The 27,607-nt window shown below is 37.6% G+C and overlaps 1 protein-coding gene and 1 long non-coding RNA gene across 2 annotated transcripts in view; one reads left to right on the top strand and one right to left on the bottom strand.

The window, feature by feature from the left end:
• dacha (dachshund a) overlaps nucleotides 1-13,638 on the top strand; it is a 150,774-nt gene extending 137,136 nt beyond the window's left edge. The window contains exons 8-12 of the mRNA XM_081391133.1: nucleotides 50-195; nucleotides 585-732; nucleotides 2,629-2,775; nucleotides 6,930-6,995; nucleotides 13,213-13,638. Of these exons, the coding sequence (XP_081247259.1) occupies nucleotides 50-195; nucleotides 585-732; nucleotides 2,629-2,775; nucleotides 6,930-6,995; nucleotides 13,213-13,250 (545 nt within the window). The 3' untranslated portion in view covers nucleotides 13,251-13,638. The remainder of the gene's footprint in view (nucleotides 1-49; nucleotides 196-584; nucleotides 733-2,628; nucleotides 2,776-6,929; nucleotides 6,996-13,212) is intronic.
• LOC308705859 overlaps nucleotides 6,847-27,607 on the bottom strand; it is a 49,885-nt gene continuing 29,124 nt past the window's right edge. The window contains exons 3-4 of the long non-coding RNA XR_014031967.1: nucleotides 15,424-15,520; nucleotides 6,847-7,885 (exon numbers count right to left, since the gene is read on the bottom strand). This is a non-coding gene — a long non-coding RNA (uncharacterized lncRNA). The remainder of the gene's footprint in view (nucleotides 7,886-15,423; nucleotides 15,521-27,607) is intronic.

The following is a 27,607-nucleotide window of genomic DNA, read 5'->3' as shown; positions in this document are numbered from 1 at the left end:
CACTGGTGTGACTAGTATTCACAACACATTATGTTCTGTGTTTTGCCAGATGAGGCTCAGTTAGCTTTGCCCATGCAGAAGCCAGGGTTCGAGAAGCTTCCTCTGGGCACTCAGACTCTTCCTCCAGGCTTCCCCGCCCCCTTCCTGTTTGCAGATGGCCTCTCTTCAGTGGAGACATTGCTCACTAACATCCAGGTACATCCAATGTGTGTTTTGTTTGCGTATGTTTGTAAGGAATTATTTAGTCCAAAATTAAGTCAGTTCATACTGAACCACGTCTGACAAGATTGCCAGTGAATGATTTAAAACAATGAAATAAAACAATGTTCTTCAGTAAAACCAACATTAAGGAGGAAAAAAAGAAATATGATTTCAGTTTACATCTTGATTGTTTGAAGTTTTGTTACAGTAAAGTTATCCTGCAACCCCTTTGGAAGTTTGCTGAGGACCCCTAATGGGCCCCGGCCCCCTGGTTGAGAACCACTGCTTTATAGGATATACAGTATGCATGTTCCTTAAGGCAACTGTGAATGTTTATCTGTGTATTAAAATCGACTGTGTCTTGTGTTCTGTTGGCGGCTCAGGGGCTTCTGAAGGTGGCTGTGGATAATGCCCGTGTGCAGGAGAAACACGTGCAACAGGAACGCAAGGAGTTAAAGATGGAGCTGTACAGAGAAAGAGAGATGAGAGAGAGTCTGGAGAGACAGCTCACCTCTGAACTGCACAGCCGAGGTACGTACACACACCTGATTAAACTGGAGGACGTTAGGCTGCTGCATAATTTAAACATCATCGTCATATGCTGAAATAAATTTGGTGTAACAATTTTCACTAAATTAACTACAAAGAGGAGACGAGTAAAACATTGAATTAAATGTGACATTTTGAAGTAGAAAGCATTTTCTTGCGAAACGCACTACAATAATCTTTGTTTTATTTAAAACTTTGAAAAAAATCTTTTTTTACACTATATACTACTTAATATAATAGTTATATTTTAGGTCCAGAGTTCCCACAGTCATAGAAATCGTAAAAAAAAAAAGAATGAAAAATTAATGGAAGTTTCTATAGTAATTATATGACTTATTTTAAGTAAATATCTTATTTATAAATAAATATTTATAAAATTATGTAATTATAACAAATATTTATAATAATTAAATGGTATTAATTAATTATGTGTGTATTCATTAAAAATAGTGCGTAAAATCATCTTTAAAATGATTTTAGGAAATAATTTTAAATGAAGTCGTATCCTGTATTCACTAATACAGTAATACACTAATACAATGCATTGGTCTTACGATCATCATCATAATTTTCTTTTAGTAAACACATTAACGCATGGCGAACACTCAGAAAAAGCTCAGAGTGTGTGCCGCCAATTCTCTCCTTACATCGCAACCAAACCGTGTCACTAGTGGATTTACTGCCAATTCAACTCCTGTCGTTTGCGCCAAGAAATTAAGCCAATTATTCAGCTGGATAACAACTCTGACAATATGTACAAACACCTCAATAATTTATTAGCCATGGCTGTTACAGCATTTCATGTTATTTTAATGCGCACTGTTATATGGTGGATGATTTGGCCAATCAAAGGCAAGTAATTAGAGGTGCGAGGAAGAAGGGACATACATTTAACGCTGTAAGCGAGCGAACATGCCGGGAGCTTGTTTAAAGGTCTTCTGCCAGAGTCTGAGTGTTTCAAAAGGCTGTTAATTGCTGTGAATCCACATATACACAGAGTTGATTATGTTTGCACATATTCAGAGATTGTGTTGTGTGAAAACATTGTGCTGTGTGTTGACGTTTGGTGTGTGTACAGCTGTTGTGTTGTGAATTTGTAGGTTAAACTTGTAAGATTACTCGTACTTAGACTCTTAAAAATAAAGATTCACTATTGGCATCAATGGTTCCATGAAGAACCTTGAAACCCAGTTCTTCAGATTATTAAAATGTTGTTCACACCAAGACAAAAAAAAAAAAGAAGGTTATTTTAAAGGGAATTCTGTAATTAATTACTCACCCTCGTGTCGTTCCAAAGCCGTAAGACTTTCATTCATCTTTGGAACACAAATGAAGATCTTTTTGATGAAATCTGAGAGCTTTCTGTCCCTCCATTGACAGTTACGAAACTGACACTTTCTCACTTCAAAAAGTTCAGAAATAGATTAGAAAAAAAAAAGGGTGAGTAATTAATGACAGAATTTTCATTTTTGGGTGAACTATCCCTTTAAGAACTGAAAGGTTATTTGGTGAACCAAAAATGGTTGTTCTGTTGCATCGCTATGAAAAAAAACGTAATTTTTTAAGAGTGTAGGGTTAGTGAATATGAGTAATACTATTAGTGATGCCCTAGCAAACACCACTAACTAGGCCATATTTCCATTAGTTTATTACTTTGAACATCTAAAAACCTTGCAATTTTACATATCCTTTCTGGAAGCTGTTGCACGTAGCGCACCATATGTTTTTGTTTTGCTAGTGCTAATGAGCACTTTCAAGTCTCTAATGTGTGAATGTGAGTCTGCGCTGGCGTCTCCGTGTGTTTTCAGACACCATGCTGAACGAGCGATGTGTTTTACGTTTGAATGTTTGTTCAAACCTCTTTCTTGTCTCCCTCAGCCACTATTCAGAAGCGTCTGAAGAAGGAAAAGAAGGCAAAGAGGAAACTACAGGAGGCTCTGGAGTTTGAGTCCAAGAGGAGAGAGCAGGTGGAACAGGCTCTCAAACAGGCCACATCTCCTGAGAGTCTCCGCATGAGTCTCAACGGTGGGCTTCTGCTTTTTGATTTGACAATAAATGACAAGTCCACAGTGAAATCTCACTGGTCCAAAATCCAGCTCCATATAGTTATGAGATCAACAGGTTAAAAACATTCCTGAACTACAAGTCTAATTTTTTTCTACCATGATCTCAAAGATTGTTAATCAATGATATTTGCTATAACACTTGTTTGGTTTTAACATAGGCCTATTACAATATAACATTAAATTACGAATATTGTTGGAATATTGGACAGCATTTAATTGTCCAGGTGAAAAAAAAAAAACATACTACACAGAACCTTGAAAGAAAGATCCACCAATCAAAGAAGTCACTGTTATCATGGATGAGAACCATGCCAAAAGAGCTCAGCAGTGGCCGCCCACTCCCATGAAGCATTGCAAATGTCAATTTGAGACAGTTTCCCTACACTTATATCATTTACATATTTTAAAAATAATATGTTTTTAATGAATGACTTTCATTCAGTGGACTATATGGTAGAGTTGTTTGTGATTTAGTTTAGTTATCAATGCTTTATGGATTGAGTAGCCATCCCACATATAAGAATTTAGGTTTTCTACCAGGGCTTGACATTAACACCCACCACCCCACCAAATGCGGATGGATTTCAGCAGTGGCGTGTAACGCAGTCACTCCTACAAGCCACTTTGGCAGGTTGAATGTTGTATATAAAATATACACATTTTTCAATTGCAGTCTTTTAAAAAGGCATCTGAAATAATAAACTATGTGCAATGTAATGTTGGCAAAAATATAGATTTTTCGATACATATCGATACCGAAATATCTGAAATGCTTCCAGTACTCATTTTCCACAGAACAGATGCACGATACCAGCTGCGCTTTCTCATCTCTCGTCTCTCCGACAGAGAGTTACACACAAACCCGCCTCCCCTCACTCACTTCTTTCATTTGCTCCGGATGAATATTGTTTCTGTTACGGGGCTTGGATTTCGGTGTAGGATTGCGCGTGGTGCGCATCATTTTACTCATTCCTGCAGATTTTGTGCTTCCACCCAAAGTGCACACACATAAAGCCTCCTCTCAGTACTAAATTGAGTTATTTTTCGCTGCTTATTGCGCATAAATGTCTACACTTTTGAAGTTAATATCAAGCCCTGTTTTCTACCATTCTACCATCATGTGAAGCCCTGTTTTCTACCATCACGTGTTATATTTGGCTGTGATTATGTTGTAATACATTGACAACAGAATATTGACTTAACACTGGAAACTTGTGTCACACCTTGTTTGGACATGTGGACATACATACACAGACATAGGCCTCTTTACAGTCTATCCTGTGATTCTCTCTCACACTATCTTTAAAGATCTGCCTATTCAGATATTTTATCTGTTTGTCCATCAATATTTCATTCAACCTTATGTTCTTTCTCATATTTTGTTAATTGGTGCTGATATTGGTATTTCCGTCTCAGTCATAACTATTAGCGATGCATTAGCGTCATAATCTCAGCTGAGGAAATGGAGTCTGATGTTTATCATAAACGCTTTAAATGCGCGCACTTATCGAGGCCAAACCATTTTCCTAATCGCTTGCTGTTGTTTTGATTACACTTGTTTAATTGTGAATATCTTAACAGAAGCAGAATTTGAATCGAGAAAAAAACAAAACATTTGCAAGACATCTGCAAGTATTTTCTTGAGTGCTGGGGCAATTATTAGGCCAAGGCTGATTAGACGGGAATTCATTAGGAGAAATGCCTTTTGTTTTTGCCTTTCATCTGCGGGCAATGCTAGAAAAAGATCCTATTGTGTACGTCTGCTGTTACGTCACATCTCTCCTCAGATAACGCTACTTCCTCGTTTGTTTATCTGTGCGACGCTGCCTTTGTTGTGGAGATTATTTCCAAATGCAGTTAAACTAAACTGAACTAGGTAGACAACATGAAATAAAATCTATTTACTTTAATATATTTACTAATACACACTACCATTCAAAGGTTAGGGCTTGGTAAGGTTTTTAAAAAGTCTATGCTCACCAAGGCTGCATTTATTTGATAAAAAAATATATATATATTGTGAAATATTAATACAATCTAAAATAACTTTATTTGAATATTGAATGCTCTTTGAAATTTAAATTAATTTATTCCAGTGATCAAAGCTGAGTTTTACTCCAGTCTTCAGTGTCACATGATCCTTCAGAAATCATTATATGCCGATTTGATGCTCAAGAAACTGTGAAGAATTGATCAATTTAATGTAACCTTGCTGAATAACAGTATAATTTGTTTCACACAAAAAAAAGTCACCCAAAATTTGAATAGTATTGCATTTTTAATATTTAACTTTTTCCACCTCTGATTTCTTTTACCATCTAATTAATTCCGCATAAAAAAGGCATTTAAAAAAAACCTTAGTAAAAAATAGCTGTGAAGCTTATAAATATTTGAAATTTTGAACGCCAAATCAAAGTCATGTGGTACAACCAATGTACAGAAACATGCAGAAAAAAAAAACAGAAAATATTTCTATCTAAATAAATCTATCAGGTTGTAAAATGTCAGATGGTGCAACTCAAACAACATCAAAAATGATTAACTATATAATGTTTGTAAATATATTTATTTCTTTTACCATCTAATTAATTCCTAATGGATAAAATCAACCTACATTTTGTTCTTGCTGAATATCAGGTTTAACTCAGTATATAGTATTACAGAATTAAAATGGGTCGCCAACGCTTTTTCATGTTTACTTTAAAGTCCCCATGAAATCAAAATTGACCCTATTTACTTTTTTAGCGCATATTACTAGTCTTGTGGTGAACAATTAATCCGTGCAAGAAAATATTTAAAAAAAAAAATTTTTTACCATGGTAATCTTTAATCAAAATCTGAAAATGCCCCTCCCCTCTGCATTGGAGGACCTTCTCTGATGACGTAGGTTTGAGGAATTGGTTTGGGCAACGCTTAACCACTCCCCTCAAACCGTTAGTCTGTAATGAGCAGAGATGGAGAGGAGGAGCGCTAGAGTAAAACCCTGCCCTCTGTTCAATATTCCGTTTCACTGGGAAATACGTCACAACACTGGAGAAAAGTCGTTTGCAACTTCCGGTTCACGGGGACTTTAAGTCCAATGACATGATTCCCCACTTTTAAATGTATAAATAGGTGCTTTACAATTTTCAAAATTCATGTTTATATTACTGGGGAGCATAAAGTAAAGATAAAAAAAAACAAATCTTAGTAAAAAATAGCTGTGAAGCTTATAAATATTTGAGATTTTGAACACCAAATCAAAGTCATGTGGTACAACCATAGACTGTAAAAAAATATGGACGACGCCCCTTCGCTCTCTTCCATTGGTGAGAACTGAAGCCGCCAGAGTCCCGATATGGCGCTGACATATTGGAACTTGAGTCTGCGCAGTAGCGATTTCGGGACCAGACCTGCGCAGTAGTGAGCAGGAAGTAAAGCCGCGAGATCAACGCTCCGCCCTCACTCTCGCAGAATGCACTCAGGGAGAGTGGATTCTGCACACTTTTTTAAAAATTGATTGCAGTACGACAAGAGGCTTGTTAAAATAAAGCAAATACAATCTCCTCAGTCCTCCGAAGATCCCGAAAAAAATGTCCGTTGGTGCTTCAGTGACTACTTCGCTCGGAGAACCTGTCAATCACAGCTGTCAATCATGACGTTACACCACCGCATCACGTAACTAACTAAAAACCAACTTATTTTGGAAACAGATACTAGAACTTACATCAGCGTGATAAAAACGACAGCAAATGAAAGAAACCACCTTTGGAAAAAAGATATTTGAAGTGTAATTTAATTGTTTAGTTGGTCTCGCGTCCCGTTGAATAACATGGGGAGGCGGGGCTTATGACCTATACTAGGACCAGTCACCGGGGGGCGATCGAGACGTTTTGGCTTCACTTTTCAGGGCTTGTGCGGCACGCTTGGGTACAACCAATGTACTGAAACATCCAGAAAAAAATAAAACAGAAAATATTTCTATCTAAATAAATCTATCAGGTTGTAAAATGTCAGATGGTGCAACTCCATCAAAAATGATTAACTATATAATGTTTGTAAATATATTTATTTGAGACAATGGATAAAGTATGTGTAGCGAGAGCTCTAATTGTGTGAATTATTTGGTTTTAGAGGCAGTGATACCAGAGGTGAAGTCTGAACATAATGGCAACCAGCAGGAGAACTCAGCTGTACAAGGTAAGAAGTTACACATTCTGTATTTAAACTACATGTATAACTACAAAACTCGAAATAAAGACATGACATGAGTCATTCGGCATTTGAATGAAAAGTAAAAATGGCCACAGCTGGGAAGATGCAACCGGCCATGTGCTGTACATATGGTCCAGAGGCCCCCCTGTCTCCTGGGGCCGAATCCCAACAAAACTACCAGAGTAAATCCCTGAACTTGCCTTACATCTCATTGGGTCCCTTTGAAGATGTCCAACTCTTTCAGGAGTGAGATTACAAACTGATGTTTTCATGTGCCTTTCATGCTTCCGTTCCCCGAGATCTATTTGCGCTTTACAGCGCTTCTGCACACACTCATACAGTTTCATTCTTCTCCCTGTTCCATCTGTCTTTCCCTCCTTCCCTCCAAGCTAGCCTCCCAAATCTGGCCAAAAGTTGTGTTTGATAAATGGGACCTATTATCAACACGTCTGACGGCGAATTAAAGACCCGCTGCCGTACATCTTATTGAAATGTGGGTCTGGGGGAAGGTGAATAAATACATATGTTTACAGAAGATGCAGTGGAAATGGGCTGCAAAGTGCTCCGCTGAAAATGAGCAAAATGTTTTTCCCCTATATAGCCAATTTCACAGTCTGCAAATAAAGAGACTTCAATTTTTCTTCTGGCTCTGACAGCGGCTCTGTAACAGAGCACTACTGAAGCGTTTGCAGAGTAGATGATTTTTTTTTCTTCTTCTTTGGGGCGGCACCAGGGTTCATTCGCAGTGTAAAGAGGTCATCCCCGGGTGATTGTAGGTTTCTCTGGTTGAATCAGACACTACTTCACCCTAAATCTGTGGCCCATCTCATGTTTCAAAGTCTGGAACTTTCAACTCCAGGTCAGATCTACAAAACCTGCAGATCAAAGACAAGGCAGCCTTAGACTAGACTGAGAAATACATCAATTGTTATTTTGTTGGCCGACATCTGGAGACAGAATAGAGCATGCTGTTGTCAAATCTTGCGAGACATCAAGTAACTCATGACTCGAGAAAACGGTCTTGAAACTAGATCAGTTGTTTTGCACACACAAACCTGTATTTTTTTTCTTGTGCAAAAGTAACAATGGCGACCCACCAACTGAAAAGCACTGATCTTGAAATCTTACAGAGATCCGTTTTGCTGCACTTTTAAACACTTACAATCAGGCCTAAAAATTGACTAAGGGAGCCAATATAAAGGTCCCTTTTTTTGTAAGAATATTTCTGGCGGTTTGGAGAGAGGGGTGGGCTGAGTCCTAAAGTTTCACTTGCAACGAATTCAACATTATGGAGCCCCTAAATAGACATGTGAGTGAACACAAAGTTTCTCTAGGAAATGCGAAACCTTTGTCAGAGAACGCAAAAACATTGTAATTTTTTTTTTTTTTCAGTCAGACCCACTGATCTGTATAAATTACTGGATTGCTCATTGCGTTCAGTTTGCATATGAATTAAGTGTTATTTGTGTAAATTGAGCTAGTTATTTATTTAACCAACATTTAAGTCGTTATCTTTACTGCTTCGAAATGCATGCTGTTAATAAAAAAACTGTTATTTACTGTATATACAAATAAAAACAGTATTAGGCCTATATAACACAATATAATTAAATAACTACAGTGAGTAACAGTACATGACAAATAAAATTTTATTTTCATGCCTTACAAAACATTTTGACAATTGTAATACAAATGCTGAGGTGTCTTGTCCGTCAGCTGTTTTGATATTTCGCGACTGTAATGAAGATGAACATAACTTAAGCCGGGGAAATTCCCAACTTTAAACAAATAACCATTTAAATGTTTAGGACGTTTGTGTTGCGACTTCAGATATAAAAACGCTGACTCGTTAGGTAATGTTTCCTCATTAAAATCAGATGATTTCCTATTGATTGAATTGAACGTGTGGGAATACCAATATGGCGGCGCCGTGGCTTCACTTTTTATGATGTCATGAGCAATCCAGTCATTTATATAGATCAGTGATTTTTGTGGAATGTTCGATTTTCTTTTTAGAATGAATACCATTTGTCACAACAAAACTCTGTTATTAATATGTATCTTTAATTATAAATTCCAGTTCCTAACTCCTTTTAAATGAGACAACTGAAATGTTATAAACTACTTTAGCAATATTTTGTCGCATTTGCGACCATTTTAGTTGCAGTGTGGAGGCCTGCTTCCAGTAGAATTCCATATAGCCTGCTTTACCGGCCTGTGCCTTGAGTTGAGGCGTCACTAATGCGAGTGTTACAGCAGGGATTACTGTTAGAGCTCCGTCACAACGCCCCTGACCTTTAGAGCAATGAGCAGAACCAGGAAACAGGAAGATCAGACCTTTCCCCCATAATGCAGAGGCTAATATGAGGTGCAAATTAGGCTCTCTACGATGGGGCCGTAATCGTTCTGACACAGTTTTAGGCTGTTCTGCACTTCATGAGCAGTGATCAGCACACCACAACAGGAAAAAAACAGCCTTGCATTTCACTTTAATATCTTATCTTAAAGGGAAAAAACATCTTCAATATAGTTGCTTTAATAATTCAGTTTAGGGCTGTAAAATGAATCATATATTCTTCTGTTGAGCAAGCTTTGAACTATTGATCCACAAATGCATGTTTTAATTTTGAAATATGAAGGGACATATTCAGCCATAAAAATATATGTCATGGTCTTAAATTACTTATTCAGTGTAAACAACAAACTAATGTAACAAACTATCGAAGAGCGTATCCGATCAGTTGGCTAAGGAATGCTTTGCTTTGTTCAGGAAGAAAAAAATCCAAGATCATAATGATCCCGTCCTCTCTTCGATGCACCGATCATCACTTTATCTCCACACTTCTTTATCTAGAAGTTCTATCAAGCTGAAAGAGGAAAGGTGTCTGTGCAATCAGCTTACAAAGTCTGGCAGCCGCCCCACCTGGGGAGTTTGTGTATGAAGTCTGTTGTCCGCTCCACCCCTCCCCGAGCTCCCGAACCTCACCACATTTATCCATTACAGCCGGCAAAAATCTAATTAGCCCGTGCTTCTCTCCCAAGTCGGACTTCACAGTTTTGCAAGCTTAGCAGTGACAGCTGATTTCATTAGGTTTGATTGTCCTTGCCGAGATCCCACTCGTCGGGCTAAAAGCTTTTTGCGCTTTCTCAGGTTCCACCTCTATGTTGGGCCATTACGATGACCCGTGCCTTTTTTGATTAATCAAGACAAGTGGCGCTAACAGAAAACTGCTGAACACAAAGGAAGGTGACATCATTTTACAAGCCGATTAAGAGAAGTGTGGAGTGGTGGAGGGAGAGAGCGAGTGAAGAAGGGAGGTGAGGTGAAAATGTAATTAAGGAGCAAACTGAACTCAAAACATTGCAGTCACACTCAACGGGCGTCATTTCAGAGAGTTACGTACATGTTCCAACAATCAGCGTGGAGAGTGTGCAGGTTTCGTATGGTTCTGTCTGAACACACTGTACTTCAATATACCAATCATATTCAGTGGTACATTTTCTTCAACCCACTAATTGGTATCGTGCAGTGATATAACGAGAGTGAATAATCAAGGATGAGGCAGTGGTTTGTGTTTCGAGAGAATAAATGAGACCGTGGTTATAGGAAGGGGAGCAGTGTTAAATATGGAGTGTGTTGGTGAGGAGGAGGTCCCAGAGGAGGACCACCCTCACCTCCCCATCCATCTAGTTACAGTATTCTACATGTGGGGCAAAAGAGCCAAAGATGCATAGGGTTGACCTCATCGCTGGAAACAGTTACTCATTTACTGAAATACCGATATAAGGAGGAGAATGTAACATTTAAACGGCTGCCTTGAATACAACTTTAAATATTTGAATGTTTTCAGTTAGGGGTACAACACCTAATATATACAAATCAGTAAGATAAAATATAAAAATGGTTTGCACATTGAGGAGCACATCTTGTCCAAATGTGGAATAACATACTTTTCAATGCTCATTATAAAATGTGCCTTATTTAGGAACAAGTTCATTACAAATATTTGTACAAATAATATGAAAATAAAATAAAAAGCACCCAACATTCACAAAAGAGAAATTAATATTCTTAAAGCATTGAATCCCGCTTAACAAAACAGATAGTGTCCTGCTCTGTCAGGTCTCTGTATTAAGTGTATGAACTATTTGCTCCGGTGTCTCCTGGGTACAGCTTCATCATGGCAGATTTAGTCTGCTGTCAGCCATAGGACTCAATTAATTGCACTTCAGGATATTACTCGTAACTCATATTTCAGAGCAAGTGAAATACCCGCCTTCTATTTATCTCTTCCAGCGTCTCTCCCTCCCTTTAGCACCAGCAGGCCTCAATGTGGCATTCAAACATTGCAAATGGTTCATATATTATATGAATGTCATATGTAATGTTTACAGAGCACATTTAGTATTCATGCTCCATGTATGCTTAAGAACAAAGAGGGTTGAACATTAGAAAGCACTTCAATTCACAGTTTAATCCCACGAACGGCGTATAAAAACAGGGCCTGAAATTCTTTCAACAAACAATCAGTGAAAATCAGTGCTTAAACTTTAGAAACTTTTGACTGTCAACTTCTAGGAATTAAAATGTTATATTAGCGGTTTTATAGTTGAAACCCTGTTACCAAAATATGGGATCTCACAGTTTAAAAACCTTAATTTGTTTGATTCTTATTTTATAGTAATATACACAGATAAAATTACGATTTTCCCAAACTGACTGATATTTGGCCATGATGAGATTGAGATTATTGGCCAGTAACTGCTTGTCAGTTCCAAAATCTGACAACCTTGTCAATTTTTTTATTATTATTATTAAACAACAGGCACACAATTTTCTTACAATAACTGTAGCAAGTAACAGTGTTTGACAAAGCTTGACAAAGGCATTAAATGCAATAATTTGTGTGAAATTCCCGTCAAGGTAATTTGTAGAAAGGGCTCAAATGTAGTCACTCACCCAGTGTCCCAATTCAAAGAATGTTACTTTTTTTTTTTTTAACCTCTAATGGAGGTAAAATCATGCACTAAACAAATTTGACATACAGAGATACAAAAATGTTTGGCAATTCAATTTTGTAATTAAACTAATAGAATTGAATAATTTCTAATATATTTCATTTTTACTCTGATTAAATATACACCGATACCAAATTATATAAAAATTGTTGAATACGGTCAAGAATGTGAAGACTTCTGTGGAAACCCCAATTTGTGGAAAATGTCACCAATCAATGTATCTTTTTCACATAACCCCTGGACAAATGTCACTTTTTAAAAAAGTGGACAGATTTGGGGTGGCCTGTAGATTATGTGAGGGGTGTAAAGATGCCCAGTTTAACATCTCGCTCTCCCTCTCTTACGCTTGCTCGTCGTCCATGTACCTTGACAACTGTGCTGTTTTGTTTCCATCCTGCATACATATTAGCTCATCTGTTGGTGCTTGCAGAAACGAGCATGTTGAACATGTAAAAGCACTCGAGTCCTAATGAACTGCTTCCTGTGTGACGGTGCGCTGCGAGCTCTTCGATTAACATGCATCTGCAGCACTCCTGCCCCTCAACCACCAGCTGTTTCTCTCTGATCTAGTGCTTTACGGCCACCGCAAACATCATTCATTCAGAAAACTTGTTCAATTTTGCTGTTGAAAGACATTGTGTTTGTTCCTTTTTTAATTATGATTCTTTTGATTCTCTTGGGGGTGGTGGAATATTCATTTTAACAGTTGTGCTAAAATCGTGTGTTTATGTTATTGGTTTTTAATAGATACAGCTCTAAAATCCTATTGGACCTAGTAATATAGTTCAGTCATTAAAGATGTTTGATAGGTCCTATCTGCAAGCTACCACAACCACGTGGAACGCGCTGATTGGCCTTTGCTGATTCTGCAGCCAATGAGATTGCTTGCTCAACATTTAAATAGTCTGATTCATTTTTCGCTCTAAGCTAGGATCAGAATACCTCTGGAAACCCTCCACCTCCCCCAGCTCCACCTGTCTAGATCGCTTACAGAGGCATGTCTGTGTATCTAATGGCAGTACTACTTACTCTGTAGTAGTAAGCAGCAGCATGCATAGCAGATCTAGTATGCCAAGACATTATCATTGCCGTATTCAGTAACATGCCAAAACTACTTGGTGTTGTCATGACTGAAATATATATCAAATCACTGTAATTCACTGCTCTTTCCCCTTCATTACAGAAAACAGACCCTACTCCAAACCACCCATCATGTACTGAAGCTTTGTATCTTTAGTCCCTCAACCACGACAGACGTCTCCACCCAGAGATGGATGGGGCGATGCAGAGAGGGGTTCATGGGGCTTTTTTCCGGTGGAAAAGTGGTATGGGTGACCAGTCACCTGAAACCCTTGTACAGGACTTGAGTGTGTATGTACATGTATGTGCGTGTGTATGTGTGTGTGTGTGTGGAGGTGCAGTGCGTTTGGGTCCTCATGAGACTAGTGTGTGTTTCTGGAGCACTGCTTGTTGCTGACCTTTCAACACCACACACTCCGATTGTAAAAAAAAGTATTTCTCTCTTGTTTTGACTACTTCTACATCCCTCACTTTTTGGAGATTTAAAAGCAAAATGTTTTTTTCTGGATTAAAATCTCATTACCTGATGAATTACCTTTCCTTATGTGAAGCACACAACACCCTCCTCTGAAACCTATCTCCAGTTTATTATTATTATATTATTATTATTATTATTATTATTATTATTATTGAGTGTTATCTGCTGATCCCCCATGATTCTGTGCACCAGTGATTCTGAACAGCACAACTGTCTTGACGAGTCTGTAGAGAACTTTGTCCACAGCATCTCTACATGAAGGGACAAATTAGACAAATATTTTGCTGACAGACTCCAAATAAGACACGTGTGCTTCTTTAATAAACATTGTCTACAATTGTTGTTTTGCCTTTCAAGAAAGGGATTCTATATCAACATTTTTCTTTCTAATTTGTTGTATTTTTTTTTTTTTTTTTTTTTGAAAGTGTACAAATATTTTTCCCATGTTGTCGTTTCCCTGCCTTAAGTTTATTATTCTGGTGTTATTTTATTATCTGGTTTGTTGTTTTCCATTGTATTTTAATCAGCATTTGAAAAGGATGCTTAAGTGATCTTGAAACAACATTCTTTGTACGTCTTTGCCGTCTTTCTTTGCCCCATGAAAATGTTTTCTCTATTGCAACTTAAAAAGTAAAAAAAAAGTGCTCATTTGATGTTGCTATAAACACAGTATTACAGTACTCCCCCATCTGTTTTTTACCCGTTTATAAAGACTTGTAAATGCTTTAGCGTTTGCTATCCTGACGTTGTTATTACGTGGATACATTTTTAGTGACACAAAAGAGATGAGAAGTACCCTTCTGCACATTCAGAGCGAGCATGCTTGTAAATACAACGATGAAAAATGACACTTATCGATTGAAAATAAAACGCTGCCTCTTCAAATCTATTTTTAAACATTTCTAGCGACTCCGTAGGTAACGTAATCACAAATCGGCAGCTATCAATGATGTTGAATCTTGTTTTAAAATGGCAACAGACATTTATCACAGCCTTGCACATGCCACAATGAATAAAAACACCCATATGGACATCTTGGTAGGTTTTTCTTTTTTTCTTTTCTTTGATTAATAAAATTAGGATGGAAACATTTGCCTGGTTTGCCTCAGTTTTTTTTCAGAGCTGTTTTTGAAATGTCTAAACGGTCAGCAAGGCTGCACAATAAAAACAGTAATGTTGTGAAATATTACAATTAAAATCCATTTTCTATTTAAATATATTCTCCAGTCTTCAGTGTCACATGATCCTTCAGAAATCATTCTAAAATGCTGATTTGGTGCTCAAGGAACATTTCTTATTATAATTGTCCTGTGTAATATGTTTGTGGAACGCTTGATACCCCCCTTTTTGTTTTTTGGGAACACTGTAAAGTCTTTACTGTCACTTTTGCTGAATTTAATGCATCCTTGCAGAATAAAACTATCAATTTCTATCTTTAAATGTTAGTTATTTTCGTATTATATTATATAATACACCCCTCTGTCTAGATAAAAATACTGACATCAGGCATTGCAAAACCATATCGGTTAACCTGTAGTTTGAATGGGACAAACATTAGTTGATCTTTAGAACTGGTTCTTTATGATAATGACTTTAATGAAATCTTTCCCTGATTGAGGTTGTGGTAATCAAACTTATTCTTTGAAGATGAGAGTTTTTCTAAATGTACACATGGGCCTTGCTCTTTAAAAGCCTGAAACTCATTTCACCCCAGCAATCCATAAAAACCTACGGTTCTGAAGCTCCACTGTCCCGGAGGTGTTCAACACGCAGCAAACATGAGCAAGCACCTCTCACCTGCAGCTGCCAGAGGAACTGACCTAATTAGTCACGTACCGTCAAGTAACAGACTACATTTCCCACAGCGACCACTGCACTTCATCTGTTGTCCATAGCTGCGTGGACTTCTGGGAGTTGGAAAAGAAGCAGGCCTCTCGATAGAGCCCCGAGAGCCGCTGCCTGAATTAGCCCTAGGTAACGAAAAAAAGAAAGAGGGTCCGTTTTTGCACTTCAATTAAAGACGAGTCGTTTGATCTACTCTTGATTAGCCCCTCTCCTCCCTAACTGGCTTTATGTAAAGTAGTCAAAGTACTTCATTTATGATTAGTGATGTTTTTAGGGGTGGGATTGAGATGAGTGTTTGAAACACAATCGCTGCGGTGGACTATTTGATCAGTGGAAATAAGATAAAAACAGAATAATTTGCATATGTTCCATTAAAAACATTGAATCTGATTAAGGCTAACAAGAAGGCAGGGATTAAAGGAGCAGACGAATGGAGAGTCATACAAGCTTGACATCAGAGCCAGGTGTGCACCTCCACAGTTTCTTTCTCTAGCCTATAATCCATAACAGCAGATCCATGTCAATTAAAAACATCGTTCTTGGAGTTGAAATATGACACGTGGCCGGGATCGATAACTCTCAACCTTTTCGGAATGGAGCTGTTTGGATAGATTATGCCACCGTGGCCATGAACGATTGACTGTCATGGAAACATTGCTACACTGCAGGATGTCTCTGCCTCTTAGAGAGAGGTGATGAAATATACAGCAGCTATATACACTACATCAGTCAAAATCTGCTAAGGTAATAATGGATGGGTTTAAATAAAATATTTTTGTTATAAGAGACAATAAAAACAACTCTGTACATCAAAACACCCCCCTTCCCCGGTAAAAAATTAAATTTGATTTTCGAAAGTGAACAAATTTGAAACAGCTTAATGTAACATTTTTGACAAGCCAAACGTCAAATGTCAATCTCTGAGTAACATGTAATTTATTTAAGCCACAAAATAAACTTGTATAATGAACTACGTAAAAAGCATTTTGAACGTCTCCAGCACGTTTTATAATTACTCAGAAATCAAACTTAGTTCAGCCCTTACGCACGTCATTATGTCCATCAAAAACTGGCTGTCAGTTGTAATATTAGAACTAAAAACATCGACACACTCATGGGCATCAATCACTTCACCGAATTAGAAAGCACTTTGCCGGTTAAGAAATAAATAATTATTACCATCTGTTTTCAGATCCACATTATTTGAATATCGCAACATTGATGTCTGTCAAAAAAATAACGTGCACAATACACTTCAGTATTTATAAGGTCCAGCGAGTTCAAGCATTTCCTGTAAAACCCACACTACCGGATGTTTTGACATCACTTTCCGAAAGAGGGAGAAAATGGCGGTCGGAGCGGCTTCAACATGCTGTCTGTCAGAGACGATAACATACTGTACATAATACATAACGCACATGAGTATAAATGTGTTCTTCAACTGAAATTAAATCGGAATGATCAAGAAATACTAAAGAGAATAAACGCCAATCCAACTGAAAAACTTCGCTAAGTTAGTATTCTGATTAGAATTCTGATTTTGACATTCTTGATTTGAATATTTTAACTGATCTGATCATAATTTTGGCAGTAGATGAACTGTTAAATGAGAAATCTAGACCTGTAGTCGTCCAATTTGACTCTCTGATGCTGATGTAATATATATTATAAACTTTTTTAATACCATCTTTTCAGTTGTTTAAAAGATTAAGGCAATTATCAAATTATTAAAGTTAGCTAATTTTCCAATAAAAGATGACACATTTTTACACAATTTGGTACATTTAATTACCCTTAGCAGATTTTGACTCATAAGAACTGCATTTCTTTATCAACTTATATTTTACCAACAAGATTTTAGGCTAAATACAGGAAATTCTTTTAAGTAGGCTATTGAATAAATGAAACGTCCATGTCATGTTTGTTGAAATGACTTCAATATCTGTTTAATTTGTATATTTTTATTAATACACAAAACTAATTAAATAATCATCATAGTAAAACAAAATATTTATCAAAATAATTAAAATTAGATTATAAAAACAATGCTTTAAATACTATGTAGTATTTCCGTAGTAGAAAACAAGCAAATTCCTTGAAATGTTATGTCCTAATAGTCTTCCTGTTTGTTGCTATTCCCTTTGATCCCAAATAGTGATTTCTTTTTACAAGGAAGCCAACACTTGGCATCCCACACCTTGAGTGTACGTACACAATAATTACAAGCAAAATGTTCACACACACACTACAAGACTAAATAAAACCCAAACACAGGTTGTGTTGGCTGTTAAAGTTGGAGTATGTTATTGTAAAATGAATGAATAGATAAGTGAAGGCAGTTGAAAGGGAGTTAAATAGCTCACTAAAGTGGCTGTCTGCTGGGGAATCATGGGATATTACCTACAGGCTGCATTAAACAATTCAAACAGCAGTAAATTTCATTGTTAAAAGATAATAGTGAATAATAGGTGTCTGGATGTGGGTTTGTGAAGACAAAGCAGTGTCTAGGAATGTTCTAGTCTATTTTCCCCTCCTCTCTCTCTCTCTAAACAACTGAAGTAATAACTAGAAACAACTGCAACAAAATGCTGCGTTTGCGACTGTTAGTGGAAATGCACCGCAGAGATTTTCCTCTATGGCAAATGATGGGGGTTAATGCTGTTTACAGAAATGCTAATTAAGAATAATGAATTTCTGCAGAGACTGTAGTTTTGCAAAGGTAATACTGTACGCTAAAGACTGCCTACTTCTGAAATTATAAGGCTCATTGCAATTTAAAGAGCCCATATCATCACTTGACAAGTGCAGTTTTCTTTCCTGTGCTGACGCATTTTCTACTGAATCAAGAACTTTGGAAGAGACACTTTTTAAAATATAGGTTTTTCACAGCCACAAACCATTATTTGCTATACTTGCAAGTCAGGTGCTAATTTACTAATTTGTTTTAACCTGTCAGAAAGATTGTTTTTTTCTTTTTCTTTGAGGCATTGATGAGTACATGTTCCTGTTATTTTAGTCTACATAGTAAATTCAGAAAAAAACAGTCACCTTATGACCAACTCATGGCTCGTGTAATATCATAACTAAATATATGAAAGCATTGTTGAAGCAGTGGTGGTTTGTGGCAGACTCATTGAGAATGAATTGTTTGCCACATAACGTTTTTGAGCAGCTTTCTCTCCACAGTTTAACTGTTCTATTCATTTAATGTACTATGTGGGGCAGTTGTCTAACTCCAAGTGAAAAGCCAACATTTTGGAGTACCCCAATAAACATGAGTCAATTCAAGCAATGTCTGAAAAACATTTTAAATAAATAAATAAATAAATAAATTTTATTTAAAGTTTTTTTCTTCTTGATTTGCTAGAAGTGTCTAAAATAACGTGCATCTCTGCATAAGGTTTATTTGTTAACTTTTAAGAGTATACACATACATACGAACTTTAGAAGCTACAAAGCTTTCATTTTGATTTAAAAAAATGTCTTTAACAACATTTACTACAATTGCATGATGTGCTTTTATTAGTAGTAGTAGTAGTAGTAGTAGTAAATAAAAAAACAAGTAAAGAACACAGATATGCATCACATAATGTTAGGCATTAGTCATATGACCTGTGCAAGTGGGTCAGGGGACATGAAAACACTCATAAATAAGAAATGATCTACATCACACCAAATGTCAACCATTTCTGCTCACAGATGTGATTGTTTACTTATTTATCAGTTTCCTTTATCTTACCAAGTAAGACTTTGAAAGTTGCTGTCAGCCGTGTGTGTGTGTGTGTATTTAAGGGTTGACTGGAGCAGTGGCATCATGGCCATATGGAAATTTTGGGGAAGGTGAGAATAGCAAAGCACAATGAAGCCGCCCACCCCAGAGACAGATCCACACATGCTCATTCACTCATAGCTGAGGTGAGCAGGCTTATTTTTACTGGGTCGGGAATAGCGTTGGGAGGCTCACGTAATGAAGCATGGAGCCAGAACTGGGCTATGCCACAGCAGGAAAATGTCAAGTCGCATCTTGCTGCACTGAAAATCATAAATCACCACCTGTACTATTTGCTTGAACCTGCACACACACACATCCATGTAACAAAAAAAATTGAAGGTCACAGGAATGTGCCCTCTTTCCATAGTTCACCTCTACACGGGAAAACTCCTGCAACATCCTCATGATGCATTGAACCTCCATTTTCCCTCCATTTTCACCTGATGACATGGAGTACCCCAAGGGTCTATTCTAGGTCCCCTCACACGTTTCGCCAAGACAACACAGAAAGCAGGCAGACAGCATGTTCTTCGAGAAAAACATTAAATAAACACAAAAACTGTGTCATCAACTTGTGCATACGTCTGACTGTGGAGAATCTCCGGTGTTTTTCACACTGGAAGTCCCACGGGCAAGTTACACCGGTCGTTCTGCATCGTGACGTCTCGTTTATGCATTCTCCCAAAGAGCTGAGACGGCGGGACGGTGAGTTGAAGTGGACCGCGTAGCGCAGCACTTCACAAACGGGCTGTCAGCACTTGATAAATGGCATCATCACAGAAAAACCAAACAGCACCAGCGGTCCTTCCAACCAGCCTTCCCAACATATTAACACATTTATTTATTTCTGTGCCGCCGTGCCGTAAATAGGAATGTTTTAAAGCGGGGCAGCCTCAGATGTCTGCAGGCGATAATGCTGGTCAGCAGCTCTCTGTGCTCCGTCCACTGCTGCCGTTTCTCGTTGGATGTGCGTTTCATTATTTAGTGCTGCGAGCAGTTGTGTGTGTTTTGTACATGAGTTTAATAAAAAAAATTCAGACGGTCTTTAAGCAGGAGAGGTTCTCTAATAAATAACCTCTGTTATGTAGTGCAAGAAAAAAAGTGCAGCAATTAAATTTAGTTTGAACTTGTATAATGTAAACTGAAATGGACTATTAAGAAGATATCAAAGATATCATGACAAAATATCATGAATAATACCCTATAAGAGCTCTGGTTTTCAGTTGTCTTTTATTTAAGTGTAAGATACTTCTAATGTTCTTTAAAATTAGACAAAAAAAATTGACAGTTTATGACATACAATAAGAGAATACAGCCATAAACTTGAAAGAATTGAAACATTTCTCATCCAATTCTTCAAGTGATGTGAGTTTATATTAAAATCTCTCACTTTAAATTGGAGACTTTGGAATCCTAGGAAATCTGAGAACAGTTTGGGACATTTCATTTCTTCTCAAATTAAAGAATAGACATGAGATTATTCTATCAGAGTTTTTTTATGAAGGGGAAAAAGTAATGCTAAAAATGTAATGTTTATAAACAACTGAAACGTAATCGTTTCCTATAATGAAATCTGAAGAATGGTGAAGCGGGATGCATTTTCACATGGCTTCCGCGAGTTCCACTTCAAAGAATACGAGAGCACAAGTGCAGACTCAGGAAGACACACTGAAACATGAGGGAAGACTCCCAGACCCAGGATCCATTTAGTTCTCCCACAGTTGGTCCAGTGATCCTGACAACTGATGGATTGTTTTAGTTTTCCTTGTAAGTGGAGCAGAACTGGTGGAAAACATGTTGTTCTTTGTTACAAATGCACAGAGACACAGAGAGAGTGAGAGTTCACACTTCTACAAACACATCTAGTGGTTAAATGGAGAAAAAAAACCTCACACATGGACGGGCAACATTTGGTGGTGTCCAGTGTTAAGGAAAACAACTCTGCAAGTAGTTAAACACATCAATCTATACTTTTTATTTATTTAAAAAAAATTGGTAAACTGCACTACAATTGAACAAATATAGAACAAAACAAACAAAAAACTACAATGTAGTACTTAATCGCAATATATTTAAATATGAAAAATCTGATTAAACACCCTTCAACAACACATTTTATGTAAGAAAAAAGAAAAAAAAAATAGTGTAGTTGTATTTATCGAAATATTTTACCACAAAATGCAATTCAGGGAGTTTCAAGGACAGAATGATGATTCAAATTAGTGAATCTGTATTTTTAAAGTTCATTACACTAAACCTTTCAAACGAACTGACTTATTTGACTGAATCGAACTTACCAATTAGTGATATTAATACAGTGTGTTTGATTATTTCCCCAGCCAGGGTTGCCAGATATACATAATATAACCAGACCAATGGCCAATCAACAATAGCCCAAACGTAGCCCAATCAAATACCTCATATCAAAACTCCACATATCAGGGGTGGCACGGTTCACAAAACCCACAGTTCGGTACGTATCACGGTTTTAGGGCCACGGTTTTCGGTTCTGTACGTTTTTTGTTGTTATTTTTTCTTTTTAATCTTTCACACTCCAAAGATTTACTTAAGCATATGATATATAGCTTAATTATCTAATTATTAATTAATGTATTTCATAAATGGGGCGCGTTTGCAAAACGCAGCTTCTCATTTCCCATTCCGAAGTAATATAGTGAGTGAGTGAGCGGTTACTGTGAGGAAACTTTCAGTGGCCCTGGAGGTCCATCCATCTGTAGTGAGAGTTACGTGGGCTGTGTTGGACAGTTCTTTGTCAATTTCTCCTCGTGTCTCGTCATCATAGGCGTAATTTGCGGGTGGGACATGTTCCCACCACTTTTTGCCAGGGTCGATATATCTCGCAGCACGGATGTACCAATATACAAATAAATAAAACATCTCCAGTTAACTAGCAAAGTATTCGTTTCGTTCGTTTGTTAAATAAGAAGCAATCTAGCGCTGAAATGTGTTTTTTTTTAATCAAGTGATCAAAGTGCTCGTTGGTGCTGATACAGTGTTCTCTTGTGGCTCGCGCACACGCTGCAGCGGCCGCACATTCTTCACTCGGACGCGCGCTTCAATCCGTTGAGGAGACTCTATTCGTTCCGGTGAAATCACAATACAAAATTCACACAAATCTGTCCCTGCTTGATATACAACCACTGATAAACATAATCGGTTTTGATGAACAAAAAAAAATAAAAAATAATAATAATATATATAAATATATATATATATATACAGTGAGGAAAATAAGTATTTGAACACCCTGCTATTTTGCCAGTTCTCCCACTTAGAAATCATGGAGGGGTCTGAAATTGTCATCGTAGGTGCATGTCCACTGTGAGAGACATAATCTAAAAAAAAATCAAGAAATCACAATATATGATTTTTTAACTATGTATTTGTATGATACAGCTGCAAATAAGTATTTGAACACCTGTCTATCAGCTAGAATTCTGACCCTCAAACACCTGTTAGTCTGCCTTTAAAATGACCACCTCCACTCCATTTATTATCCTAAATTAGATGCACCTGTTTGAGGTCGTTAGCTGCATAAAGACACCTGTCCACCCCATACAATCAGTAAGAATCCAACTACTAACATGGCCAAGACCAAAGAGCTGTCCAAAGACACTAGAGACAAAATTGTACACCTCCACAAGGCTGGAAAGGGCTACGGGGAAATTGCCAAGCAGCTTGGTGAAAAAAAGGTCCACTGTTGGAGCAATCATTAGAAAATGGAAGAAGCTAAACATGACTGTCAATCTCCCTCGGACTGGGGCTCCATGCAAGATCTCACCTCGTGGGGTCTCAATGATCCTAAGAAAGGTGAGAAATCAGCCCAGAACTACACGGGAGGAGCTGGTCAATGACCTGAAAAGAGCTGGGACCACCGTTTCCAAGGTTACTGTTGGTAATACACTAAGACGTCATGGTTTGAAATCATGCATGGCACGGAAGGTTCCCCTGCTTAAACCAGCACATGTCAAGGCCCGTCTTAAGTTTGCCAATGACCATTTGGATGATCCAGAGGAGTCATGGGAGAAAGTCATGTGGTCAGATGAGACCAAAATAGAACTTTTTGGTCATAATTCCACTAAACGTGTTTGGAGGAAAAAGAATGATGAGTACCATCCCAAGAACACCATCCCTACTGTGAAGCATGGGGGTGGTAGCATCATGCTTTGGGGGTGTTTTTCTGCACATGGGACAGGGCGACTGCACTGTATTAAGGAGAGGATGACCGGGGCCATGTGTTGCAAGATTTTGGGGAAGAACCTCCTTCCCTCAGTTAGAGCATTGAAGATGGGTCGAGGCTGGGTCTTCCAACATGACAATGACCCGAAGGACACAGCCAGGATAACCAAGGAGTGGCTCTGTAAGAAGCATATCAAGGTTCTGGTGTGGCCTAGCCAGTCTCCAGACCTAAACCCAATAGAGAATCTTTGGAGGGAGCTCAAACTCCGTGTTTCTCAGCGACAGCCCAGAAACCTGACTGATCTAGAGAAGATCTGTGTGGAGGAGTGGGCCAAAATCCCTCCTGCAAACCTGGTGAAAAACTACAGGAAACGTTTGACCTCTGTAATTGCAAACAAAGGCTACTGTACCAACTATTAACATTGATTTTCTCAGGTGTTCAAATACTTATTTGCAGCTGTATGATACAAATAAATAGTTAAAAAATCATACATTGTGATTTCTGGATTTTTTTTTTTGATTATGTCTCTCACAGTGGACATGCACCTACGATGACAATTTCAGACCCCTCCATGATTTCTAAGTGGGAGAACTTGCAAAATAGCAGGGTGTTCAAATACTTATTTTCCTCACTGTATATATATATATATATATATATATATATATATATATATATATATATATATATATATATTTTTTTTTTTTTTTTTTTTTTTTTTTTTGGCAAAAGTTCTGCCACTAGACCATTATAGCACATACGTGAAACAGTCGATCTATGTATTTATTCACGTGAAAAAACAACATATAGTGGAGTAGATCTCATTAAATGTCTAAGTAAACCCAGTGTACAATTTAAATTGATTGCTGGATATCGTAATGTTATTCTACATATGTCTGATTTATGCTTTAGCATTGTATTAGCACGGGCACGAGGCTACATTGCGCATGCGTTGAACCGTGCGACGCACACACGCTCCGAACCGAGACAAGCGAACTGAACGGTTCGGATGTTTTTTCATGTACCGTGCCACCCCTACCACATATGGTTTAAAAGTAGCCCAATTCTGCAGGAAAACCATGGAAACCACTTGGCAACCTTGGCATCAGCACACTCACTTGCCAGGCTAAAACTGATATAAAAAAGCTACAGTGCTGTGATAAAGTAAGTACACCCCATTTTTCTCTCTCAAAACATTAAGAAATAAAAATATTGATTAGATATTCATCAGTAGTTTACATGGAAACCTTTTGCTTCAGTCGGAAAGAAATCATTCCGATTGATAAATCTGAACAGTGTTTACATAAATAAAGAGATCGGGTTGATGTGCGTGTTTGTCACATGCTTTTCGGATTTGATCTTTTGACATGCACACACTGTACATCCAGTATACTCTGTATATTGGTGCAGAGTATATTTCCCCGGTGTTGTCGCATACTAACCATCCTCATTTTTTTTTTTTTTTTTTTTTGTAAAAAGCAGACTTCATTTTTATCAGTTTTAGGTCCTAGGAGACAATGAGCACAAGAAGCTTTGTGCTATCCTGCTTATATTCATCAAGCAGTAAAAACGCCCCTTCCCGCACCCAAAACAAGGTGTCTGTGGATGAGAGTCAGAAACAAAGACAGCTTGGACGACATTCTCTTGCTGCATTTCACAGACAATGAGTGGAAGCAGAATTTAAGATTGACACGACTATATTCAACAACAACAGCTCATTCCGTGCATCATTGCGCATACGCAGACCTTTCCAGTTTTGTTTTAATCCGATCAAGTGTTTACATGTCCTATCGAATTAGATTTGGCCAATTCATTCAGACTGACATGGTTACATGTGACTTATTTCGACTAGTCCGCTAAAAACAGATTATTTGGGTCCATCTAAACCAAGCTAAGGTTTACAGATAAGAGACAATATACTGTAGTTTAACAAATGGCACTTGGAATGTGCATTTTTGTAAGGATTTTTATAGCTTAAATAAACAAATGCTAATTTCTTGTGTGGAGAAAGTTAGTACACCCTTACATTTCAAAGTGCATCAAGTGTGATGTCCTCAATGAGTTGTCACTAAATATTATTTTCCACAGAAGGAAATTGAATTTCTGTAGCTAAAACTTGAAATTTCAGTGAAATTTTCAACACAGGCTCAATGGAAAAAAATGTACCTGTGGCAAAAATTTTTGCAAAACGCAAAATACCAGTACATACATATCACTGCAGTTTACAACAGAAATCAACACTAGAGGCAGTAATACAGCAAGGACTTTTAATCGTTTTTATACACAATAATAATTACAGGGCAGATTATGGATTAATAAAGACTTGTTTTCACGCGGATCCTTGCACAATATAATGTTATGACCTCAAAACTCTTTTTAGTTTTTACCATAGTGCATGATTTGTAAATGAATATATTTTGGAGTTTGCATCACTTAACCAGCGCCGTGTGTTCAGTTTTACTGCCATATTAAGCTTGCTCGGTAGCTCAGCTGGTAATTTTTTTTTACTTGTGATGCGAAGAGCTCGGGTACGAATCCCGTGAAAAATGAGTCACGATAAAAGAACTCAAAGACAAGAGTTCAAGAGTTCAAAAACAAGCTAAAATTCCATGGTTACGATTGTGTTTTATGTCGCATTTGCCTTTGTTAACACTATCGGGTAGGTTTAGGGTTTTGTGTACGTTATTTTAAAATGGAGCATTAAGCTTTTAGTGCCACTCACCGGATATTTCAATTCAGAACTGTGGTGATACGTACGAACTCCAACATAATAAAACTTTGCCATATTCACTTTCATCTGTTCCGGAAACAACTAAACACTTTTAGCGCCACCCACTGGACATTTCACTTTGAAAGTGTCGTGAAACGTGCACGATGCAACATTTTGCATTTTGCAAAAATGTTGCCACAGGTAAGTTTTTCTAGTCAGCATGGACTGGACATTTTCACTGTCATTTTTCCTCAGCATTAATACTATCCACATAAAGTTCTAATATTGCATGTTGAAAATGTGCAAAACTCTTCATGCAATGTGCTTAAAGGGGTGGTTGATTGTGATTTCACTTTTTTCATTTTAAATAGTGTGTAATGTTGCTGTTGGTGCATGAACATTATCTGCAAAGTTGCTGCGCTGAAAGTTTAATGTAAGCAGAGATATTGACTGTTAAAAATCAGGAAGTTTAATGCCTACAAAAACGACTCAAATGGGACTACAACGAGGTACTTCCCGGGTTTTATACGTAACTAACCCATGCAAAAAAGGGGGCATGGCCATATTTCTGCGGCTTTGTCGAAGAGGAGGAGTTATAGTGGAGAGCTGTAGCCATGCTGTCGAAAGAGTGTTATTTTCACCCAGCTGTCAGGTCTTCTGTGTTCGGGCTTCATACGGACGCTGTAGTTCGTCAACAATGGCTAAAATTTATGTTTGATTGTGTGAAAATTTCAATCGTAATAGCTCTCTGTGCTGCGCATTTTACGGAAGACAGCTTCCAGAATCTCCACGAATTCAATGCCGGATTCAACAAGAAACTGTTACTAAAACATGAAGCAGTTTCAACTTTACAACCAGAGACAGCAGTTGTTGGGCCACACCCTGTAAGTAAGACTTAATAATTTGAAATGTATTTGCATGTATAATTTCAGACATAATGTTTTAGTTTTATCAAGGACGTAAACAAATGCCAGCGCTGGCTTTAGTAGCCACTTACATGTACAAACGCGTACAAACATTTTGAACCTGAATTTGTAATTATGCACTAATTTTGTAAATGTATTTTCCATGTATATTTTTAACACATTCTCACCCCAAAACGTCACATACTGACGCGTCTTGACCATACGGCAACATACGACGAAAAGGGTACCCCTAAAACGTCCATATGTGACGATTCGGGTTATGGGTAGATTTAGGTATGTGTTAGGGTACCGCTAAGAGGCGCTGCTGGTGCGCTTATGTCTTCGTCTCATATGGACGTTTTAGGGGTACCCTTTTCGTCGTATGTTGCCGTATGGTCAAGACCCGTCACTACATGACGTTTTGGGGTGAGACCGGGCTGATATTTTATGACGATCGATTTGATCAAGAACGTAAACCAATGCCAACACTGTTTGTTTATAGCCAGTTAGTTCGATGCTATTTTGTGTGTATAAGACAAACATGTATAAAGTTAAAAAAATATATATGTAGCCTAATCGCAACAGCAAAC

The sequence above is a fragment of the Scardinius erythrophthalmus genome (assembly GCF_964197995.2).
Source record: "Scardinius erythrophthalmus genome assembly, chromosome: 17".
Lineage (NCBI taxonomy): Eukaryota > Metazoa > Chordata > Actinopteri > Cypriniformes > Leuciscidae > Scardinius > Scardinius erythrophthalmus.
This window is presented reverse-complemented; position numbering and strand designations above follow the sequence as displayed.